The following is a 12,151-nucleotide window of genomic DNA, read 5'->3' on the forward strand; positions in this document are numbered from 1 at the left end:
ATCTGGAGCGATTTACACCCCCCCCCCCTTATTCCTAAATAGATACAGCCGCTTTGATTGCACCCGCAATTAATAGGAGCGTGTACCCGCCCCGGTTGTGTCCACCCTCCTTAGCACGCGCACTTCTCCCTCCTCCCACTCAAGCGTGACTCCGCCTTGTTCACCCCAGCAGCCGTTTCCATTGCGCCCGTGGAGTCGGCCTCGACTTATCTCGAGTGTGGGGCAGACTCAAACCCCAAGTACAGATACTCTGCTGGGAGCAATTCTCTTCCCGTAAACCCACGGTAACATCTGTGGTCACGGGGCGCCTCTGGTCACCTGCAGCTGCGCGTGCCCTCGGCCTTCTCCCATGCCCTGCTTAGCTGCAGGGTGAGCAGAGGGGCAGACGTCCGTGTGCTGCGCGCACGTTACCTGGCCGCCTCCCCGTCTCTACAAGCCATCCTGCTACCTGGACGGCCGGGGTTCAGGCAGGACGGGGTTTGGACACTGGAGTTGCTCGGGCACGGGAGAGGTCCGGGGTTGTCATGGCCTGCACTCATCAAATCCTGCTGCAGGCTTTGCAACTGCTATCTCCAAAGCCACCCTGACGAGGAAGTCACCTCGGCTGCCCTCTTTCTCGTGGGATTTACGTGCGGGGAGCTAGCTGCCGTTTACCGTCGCACTCAGATTTCCATAGATGGCAATCCAGGTTAGCGGTGAACAGAGCACACTTAAAACCATCTCTCCCACAGCAGAGTTCATTACAGGCACTGCAAAGTGCTGTTGTGACGCTGTCACGGGTCTCATGGGTTTGTGGAAACCCTGGCTATTTTCACAGATGAGAGAAGCTGGAGAGGTTTAAAGTAGTACTTGCAACCTATTTAATACTAGCGCATCTGTATACCTGGCTTGGTCACCTTCCACAGTCACTTTTTTGCACCCTACTCTGACAGTCAGTCCTACATCTAATGCAAGTGAAAGGTCGCTCTTGGAGAAGAAGTGGGGAAAAGCAGCTGCTTCCTCCTTTTCTAAACGCTTCATTCTCTCTCTCTTTTCCTCCCTTTGCATCATGCAATTCCCCAGGCCAAAATGTAGGTTTCACAATAGGAAGAAATTAACAGCAGGTGCCCGCAGTGCTCTGACACCATGATGGAGACATTGTAAACTTAATGGAAGGATGAATGGGGATAATTACACATTGAGGATTTATTTTGGTTTGAAGCCATTTCTGTAATAGTGTGGCATCAAAACAACAACATGGAAACCGTCTGCACTTCTGCATTTTTCACTTGACAGAACAGCTAAGTATGCCCCAATTATATTCCCTTGACATGCCTTTTAATTTCAGGCAGGGGGAGTACAGAAAAGCATAGACATCTTTTCCCCACACAGTCCCCACAGCCAGTACACAGCTCTCAAGGCATCCATCCGCTGACAGGAGTTAGACAGGTGTAAACCTGGTACGACGCTGGTTTTGACTGCTACTCCGGCATGTGAAAATGACAACAGCTCTGCTAAGTAGAGAGGGCGACGGAAGAAAAAGGCAATTCAAAGGTAGAACTGAAGAGGATGGAAATTAAGGGAGACGCAATGTTCTTCTGAGTCAACAGTTACATTTCAGACTCATAAATGCAGATTATGCTTCCCAGGCATTTAAGGACATGACCGTGAGTTTCATTAACGGCCTGGGAATATTTATTCTCCTCTTACAACCAGCTCCATCATCAGGAAAGTGCTCCCTGTAACTAGTGCAAGAGCTTAATTTCCAGCAATTAAGAGCTGATAGTATGGATGCATGGAGCAGCACAGAACTGCACCATTCCTCAGCCTCAGCGTATTTCACAACGGATCCAAGGTACAGAGAGAGTGCACCAGTCATCCCCACTGACACCCTCAAAGAGACTTTCAAGCCGCCTTCCAGAAGCACCAAATAAAAATTCTGCTTGAGCACAGAGTCTACACAGAGCGAGATCTGCACTTGTATCAATATTCATAGAGTGTCAGCTAACAACGCCGGAGACGTCTCTGTTCGTGACATCGTGACTCTGGACTCAACTCCCGAATGCAAGAGTAGGCGATCACATAGCTCTGTCTCTGTTAGTGCTAATGGAAGCTCAGCTCCTAACTGACAGCAACCTGCTTTGGAAATCAAATGAAAGGCTCCCGACTTTTCCGATGCCCATTAGCTGCAAAACGATTGCATCTCCAGAGATGACCTTTCTAAGGAACACTGCTTTGCGTCTTTTGTTTGCCGAGTACCATTAACATGTGTCTAGCTTCCATGCCCTGTGCCTCCCCTATCGAAGCCATTCCTCTTGGCAAAGACAGAGAGTGATTTAGGCTAATAAAAGCCCAGGGCTAAGTTATGGTCTGATCCTAAAGAGGTGCTCAAATGATTCAACCATGATTTTTCTTGTTCCTTTTACCTTCATACAAAGCAAAATAATTAAACCAAAGAAACCAAGCAACTTATATGAAAAAGATGCAAACACTGCATTTTAAGCTCCAATGAATAAAGCTGCTGGACACTGGGTCTCCAAGGGAAATCATCAGGAGGTACAGGTGCTCAGTACCTGCACAAATAGGATGTGAGCGTGCTCAGCACATTGCAGGGCTGGGCCCTTAAGTGAGTAAATTTCTATTTTATAGATTAAATGTGGTTTGAACTGGATTTAGCACAGCAACTTCCCAACCACAGGGCACAGCACTGGGAGTTTCTTGTTAATTAACCACTCCTGCAAATATTAAATCAGGAAAAGGTTGCTCAGTGAGTGAATACAGAGCCATGCAGACAAACAACGGCTTTTGGCCTTCACTGCTGACAGTGTCGCACACAAAACAGAACTGCAGACACGAACACTTGTGCACCCGTGGTATCAACAGTTTGGCCCGCTTACAGCAGGACTGACCTTTATCCTTAGTTTCTCTCTGACTCCCTCTCATCTCAAAGCCACTCAGAGCTTCCAGGTCTGTAACTGGAAGCTTTCTGTCAACTTCTGCCCATGAGTATGTCATATATGTAGCCAAGCCTTATTTTCACATTCAAATCTTTCACAAGAAATACGAGTCTTTGAGGCAGCAGGGAAACAAATGCTCAAGAGTAAAATTTACCCTCATCTAAGGAAACAGCACAAGGGTTATGCCAGATTTCTGCCAGTTTTAACCCCCTAAATAGGGTGCTAATGGTGCATGGCACTTCATCTGCCCCACTGCACCAGGGTGGATTTTTTACCCAAAACGCACTGCCGTCAGGGCAAATGACTTGTGCTTAATTAGGAATTTCTGCGACCAGGATAAACAGGGGAGAAGATGCATGAGATTCAAAGAGACTGCAGAGCTCTGGTGTGGACAAATGATTCAACCCTGATTTTCTTGTTCCTTTTACCTTCATATGCACTCAGAGCAAAAGAATTAAACCAAAGAAACCAAGCAACTTAAATGAAAATGAAATGAAAAACACTGCATTTTAAGCTCCAACGAATAAAGCGTTTTTGACTGGGTGGCCTGCAGTAACAAGCAGTCGCTGCAGGCTGCACATACCTGGATGTATCGCAAGGCACTCCTTAGAACGCTGAGGTTTGAGGTCTTCTTGTCGTCTACGTTGGGGATGTTGCGTTTTAATGTCTCAAAGCATTCTTTCAAATGTGCACGTCTAAAGAAACAACACAGGTTGACTGTTATTCTGAGGGAACCGAAGGCAGATGATGATCTGACTGAGGACTGCAACTTCATTTGGGCCCTAATCAGGCAAACTGTGACTTTTAGTCACCGGGACTCTCTGCAGGCTTAAAACAGAGTCAGCAGATCCAGTGGCAGGAGTAAAAGTCAAATGCAAGAGACTGAGAATCCACTCCCTGATTCTCCAAATGCTGCGTGATCTTAGGTAAATCCTTCCATCTCCATACCTCTGCTTATCCTCCCACCCCTTTCCCGCTTGATCCATTTAGATAGTAAGATCTTTGGGGCAGAGACCATTTTCTGTTATATGTTTGCACAGCACAATGGAGCTCTGACCTCCATTGGTTGGGACCTCCTGGTGCTACTTGAATTCAAGTGATAAATAATAGTACTATGCATGTAAGGATGGTGTTTGCACAGGAGCATAGCTTTGCAGTATTATTGTAATCCAATTATGTAGCTCAGTAAAACACAGTGGGAAGCAAAAGAGACAAAAATCAGCTAAAAGGAAGCATGGTAGTATTGTAAGATTCATTCAGGTCACTATGAATTTTGTTGAAAAAGACATTTATCTATAGGCTACGAGCAAAAGAGAGGGAGTTGCAATATAAAATGTGGCTTTCTACCCACCTGTTCTTCTCCAATTTATTATGCACTTCCCTGGTCCCAACCCTGTAACCCAAACAGAACAAAGATAAACTCAGTGTCAAGTTTAGAACTCTTGCCATTCAACTTGAGGTTTCAGCAGTGTGTGTGTATTTAGATGGAGGGGGAGATTTTAAAGACTATCAAAATAATTTAGAAATTACCAGTTTCTATGTTATTTTTATATACACTATAGATCTAAATACACTATACATATGATCTATTTTATATATATAAATAATATATAAATTAAACCGTATCTCACAGACATACACAGAATATTATGTATCTTCTGGACACTGGGTATACATAGGTTAATATATTAAGTGTATATATCAGCAGAGAGAGGCAAGATGCACAGCTTGGTGGTATCTACGTTAACATGCATTTTAGGTATTTATGTAGCGCTAATCACTAGTATGCAGGCCTAGAGTCTGCAGCCAGGATTCTGACCCGTTTCTAATCTATATCCACCCACCAGTGGGGGTAGGATTTGTGCAGTCATAAATTAAAGCATATGGCACTTGGCAGACGTACTTTACATCTCTTTAGTTTTCCACTGTAACTGAAATAACATGGCCAAATTTGAATGTGAAATAACATAATCAAGGAATTCTCCAGTCACCACCTGAGAAAAAGGATAAGGGGCTAGCCAGCTCCAGATTTTTGAAAGAGAGGGGAAAAAAACAAAACAAAAAAACTTTGGGAAAAGCCAAATGGATTCATAAACACCATCTCACCTTCACAAAAAACGTATTATAGACTGTGGTTCTCAACCTTTTTTAGCTTTGAGGCACTCCTTGATAGACTTGAGGCACCCATCAGAAAATGCCAGTTCTCAGTTTTCACTCATTTTTTTGACTACAGAAAAATAACAGAGCAACTCTTTTTGTTGCAGAGAACTCAGAAAGACCACAACATGTCAGAAAACTCTTAAACACTACAGATTCCTCTTTAAAATCTCTGGATTTATCTTGTGAATCATGTTTTCACACCTAACAGTGCTAACATCGTGTAGCACCCCCCCCCCCCCCCCCCCTTTACAGGAGCTCAAGCAAAGCCTGTGTACCCCCGGCACTCTTGAAAGGATCTCAAGGTACCCCAGGGTACTGTGGCACCCTGATTAAGAATCGCTATCTTAGATGATCAGGTACAATGGCAATGGGCCATATTAGTAACAGGTAGAGATGTCATGTATCTTCCATATAGTCTATACAAAGGGATTATTTACTTCTGATTAAAAACAGACTGGAAGCAAAGTAGTGGGTTGGAATTTTATTTTTTTTTAAATAAGGGCCAGAATTATTCAATCAATTAAAAATAAATAGCCAAGGGCCTTTTCCCGTGAAACATTTATGAACTGAATAAACAATTTCTCCATATGCATGTGGCTGGAAGACAAGGGGAGACAACAAGCATGCACCTTGAGGTGTCTGACCTAAATGCATTCACCAGGGCAGCATTTACAAGCCAGCTTGCTCACCATATGGCATGTGCTCTTAGGCTATATCTAGCTCGGGGCTCTTTATCACTACAGAAATACTGGTACACGACACCAGCACCCGCAAAGCACTTCTAGTGTGGGTGCAAAGTTGCACTGTGAATTGGTATCGAGTACCGGGATAGGAAAACCACCCCCAAGAGGGAAACAAGCTACACTGGGAAAAGTAATAATTCTGCCACTATAACTGCACCTACGCTGGGGGCTTCTGCCAGCACACACCTCTTTATACCCCCTGACTGAGATAGTTCAGCCAGCAAAAAGCTGTAGGGTGCACATGGCCTTAGATCCAGACAAGTCTTTACGTAGTACAGAACTGAATAGCTCTGTTGTTCTGGAAACAAGCACATCAGTTTGAGGCCAAATGGTTAAGTGTCGTGCACACTGTAAGAAATCTCTAGGAACAACAGGCATAGTCTGGAGATTGTTTGTCCTTCACAGGGATGTCCTACAAACTGACCCAAGGCCCACAGCTTCAGTGACCAATTTTGAAGCCGTATTTTTCCAGCCCTTATAAAAATGGAGTTAGCTCTACAAAACAAGAACACAGGCTTGATTCTCCAAAGGCAGACACCCAAAGATCACCTATATCAGAAAAGAAATCGCTAGCACTGCATACATCAGGGGTCTGTGTATGCCCAGGTGGCTAGTTATACAGCTTGCTGGCCACTAGCACAACCCTTCCTAACAAGCAATCCTGACAGTGGGACGGACACAGGCTATATGTGCATGATACTTGAGATCACTACCCGTTCGCTTAGTAGGCTCATCAGGCATTTTTGCACTTGGCTTCTGATAGTAAGACCCTAAATACCGTAAGCTTTCTGTCTGGAATTTTAATAATATTTGGGGGGGGGGAGAAAGAGAGCTTGCTTTTCTCCTTTCTTTTCCCCAGAGAAACAGGCAGGGGACAGAAACATCTACATGGATACATCGACATCTATGGATCCTATCATTTCCTTTATGCCTCAGGAGCAGGGGAGGTATATATTTCAGCCATTATCCTTTTAGTCGATAAAAACCAGGTCAATATTACTCCTTAGTCATCCTGCTCATTAACACCAGGGATTCTCTTGCCACAACCAGGCAGAATTCACAGCCCTCCATTCCTATCAGTCAAGTTATAGAAAGGCCGAGAACTGATGCAGAAGGGACCAGGGAGCACAGGGTATAAATAAGGGACTGCAGAATTTGGAAACTCTTCATTATCAGTTCAAACCCAGACAGCTTGGTAATGAGCTAAGGGACAAGGCCAGCTCTTGGCTTGGACAGAAGGTTTTTGTTTAGCTGCAGTCCAGGCTATGTGGAACCACATCACTTCTGACACCTTTGCAGGCAGTACAGCAGAGGCATTGATGACTGAGTGGACCATAGAGACCTACCCCTAAAAACAGAGACATATTGGCAGGTCAGCATAAGCGAAGCTTGCAGAGACACTACCTCTGCTGTGCCTCTTAGAGAGCGGACTTCACTTATCACTTTTAGATAATGTTGTTTGACAGCCTCTCCTTTTAATTCTTGAACCGAGACACTGACCTCAAAGAACTTATCCACCAGGGAAATCAATGTGCCTGTTTGCTCTGCTCCTTTCCGCACATCCACCCAGAATGTTCATTTTCTAAGCAGGATGCCCATGTGCTCACCTCTTACTTAACTAAAGTTTATCATCCACATTACGTGAAGAAATAACCAAAATACCGCCTGCACTGGGATACTAAACTAACTGCAACCAAATGTAAATGTGGCTGCTGCACTCAGGATCCTGGCACAGTTTCCCCGATATGGCTTTGGGGCTGCAGATATGCAGCTTGGGGGCTGAACACTGTGTCAGAGACCTCTTGGGATTGGTAGGGTAGTCTAATATAGGGAAACTGGTTTAGAATACAGCGCTGGGCCAGACAAAAATCCCTGTGTACTCTGGTCAGGGCAAACCAGACTAAAACCTTACCACCAACAAATCTATTCAAATACCCATAAAGCCTGCATGGTACTAATCTGAGATCCCTCCTCAAAGCAACCATATCTTAGGGCTAATACAGCATTCACAGGTCACCTTTCCCCTCACCTTCAGGACACTCCATGGACCCTATGTCACTAAAACACGCCCCGTTTTTAAGATGTTTTCTGAAGTTTCTGTGCACTCACCCTCCAGGTCGCTTCTTCTGCTCATTTGGTTTGGCCTCTTCTGCTGGAGCCAGCTTAAAAGTGTTGAGCTGTGAGGTTGGTGCCTGATGCTGCTGCAGAGGTTGATGCGGCTGAGGCTGGGGCTGGATGGGCTGCTGCACCATGTGGTGTTGAGAGATGGCCAGTACTGGCGCTGCATACTGCGGTAACTGCTTGGGGCTCCCAGAAGGGGGTGTAGCAGCTTTGACGTCAGGAAGCAACGGGCCAGACGGTCTCTGTATAACAGGTGCAACTGAAGACGCTTCCTTGCTGACACTGGGAGTGCTTACAAGGGGTTGGTGGCGTATGAGCGGAGGGGACAGGGTGGTCTGGGCTGCTTGCTGTGGGGGGCTTGTGACGACAGGGATGGGAATGACGGATATAGGAGCAGCTAGCGGTGGAGGTGGGGGAGGAGGTGGCGCTGGTGCAGGGGGAGAAATGGGCACTGCCGGGATTTCGTTGCGCAGCTCCTCGGCGTGAATGGCATGGTTAACCCTTGGGACGCTGGCCTTCTGCTCCTCCTCTCTTTCTAGACGGAGCTTTTCATGCTTTTCGTTTTCTTCTGTAAAAGAAAGAAACAGTGTCAGCAGGGACTAGTATCATTCACACAGCATTCTCTAGCCAGGAGCCTCTTCTCAGAGCTGCTAAGTACCATCAGCATCATTTTGCTGATGAGGCCCTGGGAGAGGAAGAGATTTGCCATGGCCAAGAAATCAGTCAGTGGCAGAGCCAGGAATGGAGGCTGTCTCGTGACTCCTCATCCTGTACTCTGGCCACTGGACCATGGCCTTCCCTCCATACATTTTTGCTCTGTTCAGGCACAGATTATTAATCTGTAACCTGGGCTACCTTCAGAATCAAGTCTTGAGCATAAACAGCTGATTGACACCTGAGATTTTAGAGTCCGGCACAGATTCAACAACAAACCAACCAGACAGTCAGGTGGGAGAGCAAAGGGTTTTGTGCTAGACCAGCCCATTCCCCTAATGCCTCAAGCAATGGGACCACAGACAGAAGGCTGTCCGGGCCCAATGCCCCTTCTGGTCGGCCAGACCCCGATTACCTATATTGCTATGCTGTATTTGTCAGAATTGACAAAACCAGTGGACCTTCAAGATCTTTATCGTGACCCAAATCATTGTCTGTCTGACTCAGAGGATGGCAAAAGTTCTTTCACAACAGACCCGGCCAGGTGTGCCACTGGAAACATAATGCTGTTATAATGCTAACACAAACTTGCTTTTATAGACCCTCTAACTATGATCTTACTGTCCGAGCCAGAAGGGCCCAAAGCAAAACTGCAGCTCCAACCCCCTCTTGAATTCTGGAGTCTAGAGAGAAATGTGGAGCGCTGGCACCAGTACAAATGATGCAAACCTATTTCACTCCCTCACCATCCCCCCAGCCCCTGCCAAGAACTTTTTCACAATTAAGAGAAAAACAAAAAAAGGAAACAAAAGACAAAGCAAGCTCCGGCCCCAGCCCCCATTCCCTCTCAGCAAATTTTGAGCAGGCTCTTGATATTCAACCCTCAGTCACCTGAATGATGCTGTATGTTTCTAGAGGATCCTTCCCCACACATATTTGCCCTCAAACCTCTACCCTTCTGAAAAGAAACTGCCACCCACTAGGTAATAAAAGAAATCAGTCCACTGCAACCCATTCCCATTCTTCCTTTTCATGCTACTGAATGCCTTAAAAAGGGCTCAAAGCCATAATGGCAAAACTGCCATCCCCTTCAAGGGGTACAATGACAAGCCCAAAGAGAAGCAGAGAAATGACAGCATCCTGGCCTACTCCTTTCCCTGGGCAACCCCTGCATGCACAAGTCAGGAAAACCCTGCAAAACCCTTCAGACTTTGAGCACACAGGCCTGGGGTTAAAACTGATCTCACTGGGGTGAGTTCAGGGCAGGATAGATTTCTTGGGCTTGGGAGCCCTCCAGTTTACACGCACGAGGACCTGATCCAACAAACATATATATATATATGTATCAGCGGGAGCTAGTAGTCACGGACTTCCTTGGCAGCTGCCTTAGCTCCTCTGTGAGACATAATTTAACTGAACCCAAAAGACTTACTGCGACATGAAACCGTGAAGAGTGGGGGAAGCAAGCCCATAAACGACATTTTGTTGCCGCTGGGGATTTCATTCAGGCCCCTTCACTTTACTTCGACAGGCACGTGAGCCCGTGTATGTTTTTACAACGCCAGACAAAGTAAATGGAATCTGTGTGTCCTGACTAGCAAAATAAACCCCATTAAATATGTTCCAGGTCTCTGGCTTTAATTGTGTGAACGTGGCACAAATGAAATTTATTTATACAACTGGTATGGCGCCAACGGCCTGGGCGCCTAGACATCTCACAGCCTTAGCTCAGACACCTACCAAGAAAGCTCACTTCCTTAGATGGGCAGATAACTGGCTGCCCACAAAGTGTGAGAGGTGCAAACCATAATGGAAGTCAAAGACTTACATCGAGATCTGGCCCCTTAGCTCCAACCACGTAGCAACGATTCTGCCCCAGTCACCTCCAAATGGTTAGGAGAACAAGAACTGCCATGCTGAGCTAGGGGGTGGGCCTCAACACTGGCATCCTGTGTCTGATCGTGGCCAAACTGGGTATGTTAAAAACAGGTGCAACAACATCCCTAATTGTGAAATAGACCTATTCTGGAAGGAGGTGGTGGTTGGCTCACAGGTGGAAGCAGAAGGGTTTCTGTGTATGGAAGAGAGGTCTGACTCAACAACGTTCACACTGCATCCTGCCATCACATTTATTTTTTATACAACCTTCCCTTAAAACAGCAAAGCCAGGACAAAACAGAATTCAATGAGGTTCTCCAACAGAGGAAAATCGAGGGCCAGGCTTCTGTACAAACTGCATCGCTAGCTTTATCTGAATGCAAGACAACTCTATCATCCATCCAGAGCTTTGAAGATCCCTCTTCCCACACCACAGTGGTCAGCATCAAACATGGGAAGAACAGTCCAATTAAACAAACAGCCAAGAGCCACATCAACTTACACTTAATCGGGGCTTTCCTGTCTTTGAGAGAGAGAGACAAGCTCAGCTCCACTGATATACTATTCCCCTAAGGCAAGTAAACACCTTAAATAAAACAGTACAAAAACAGACATAAAACCCCAAACCAAACAATCTTACAGCTCGCATAGCTTTGCGTCTGTGTGCGGGTTTGGTTAGCTAACTTCTTCACATCAGATCACTACAGCACAAAGCTCTGGCTGAAGATGATTAGTGGGGCAGCTGAAGACAGCAGTGAGGAGATTCTGCAGGATTCCTTTTAAATTCCAACACACATGCACAATTAGATGATCTCTTGAGTTTTCTTCTAGTCCTACATTTCTACAGATCAGTGTCACAGGTCCTGGTTGGAAACTTTTTTTGCTCGTCAATGCAGCTGAGATTTATGACATGGGATATTTCCTCCCAGAAAAAAAAAATACAGACCCATTTCTAGTTTCAGTTACACTGGCACAGGTCTGATTGCAATCAACCAGGTTTGCAGGAGAGGAACGGCGAGCAGACTTTGGCCCCACGTGCATGGCAGGCTGGACGCATGACTCAGAATGGAAAGTAAAGGCAGCAGGCGCTGTAAGATATGCACAGAGCGAATTCCAACAGAGAGCAGTTCTGCACAGAGCCTACTGGCTGGCGGGGAGGAGGGAGAGGAGGGAAAACTTCTTTGTACGCCTCTTTTACAGTGACTTCCCATAAACCTTGAGAACCCTAGTTCAAATCTCAGCTGTATAACAAAAAATGTTCCCAACCAGGGCAGAGGCTGGGTCAGGGATGCAGATCAGTACAGTTCAACATCTACAAATAACATTTGGTTCACTTCCTCAAAACCCAAACCTTTCAACATGCATTCAGCACTTGGACGGAAAGCATGTGAAAGTCAGTGTTTTGAAAGGAGATTCGCATGCAATCTGGACTTCCCCCAAGATTTTGGGACATTCATGGTCAGAGCTTTGATTCAGCTTGTTAGAGATAAAAGACCAGGCTGAAGTTTAAATCTGGATATCCTCAAAGAACCGGGGGATTTGGCTTGGTGCACAGGGTTTGTTTTGGGCTCTCTCTAATCCAACCTATCTTGCAGAAATGGCATTTTCTATATTAACATAAAAAATAAGGAAGGAATAATGGGGAAAGACCCATCAGCA

General features: G+C 45.8%; 1 protein-coding gene across 2 annotated transcripts in view; it reads right to left on the reverse strand.

Annotated features, from left to right (window-relative positions):
• Positions 1-12,151, reverse strand: part of MNT (MAX network transcriptional repressor) — a 60,291-nt gene that overhangs the window by 25,958 nt on the left and 22,182 nt on the right. Inside the window, exons 2-4 of one of the 2 annotated variants that reach the window (XM_006016105.3) lie at positions 7,949-8,528; positions 4,288-4,329; positions 3,520-3,631 (exon numbers count right to left, since the gene is read on the reverse strand). In XM_006016105.3, the coding sequence (XP_006016167.1) occupies positions 3,520-3,631; positions 4,288-4,329; positions 7,949-8,528 (734 nt within the window). The remainder of the gene's footprint in view (positions 1-3,519; positions 3,632-4,287; positions 4,330-7,948; positions 8,529-12,151) is intronic. The other variant, XM_006016106.3, reaches the window with a different exon arrangement.

The sequence above is a fragment of the Alligator sinensis genome, unplaced genomic scaffold (genome assembly GCF_000455745.1).
Source record: "Alligator sinensis unplaced genomic scaffold, ASM45574v1 scaffold118_1, whole genome shotgun sequence".
Lineage (NCBI taxonomy): Eukaryota > Metazoa > Chordata > Crocodylia > Alligatoridae > Alligator > Alligator sinensis.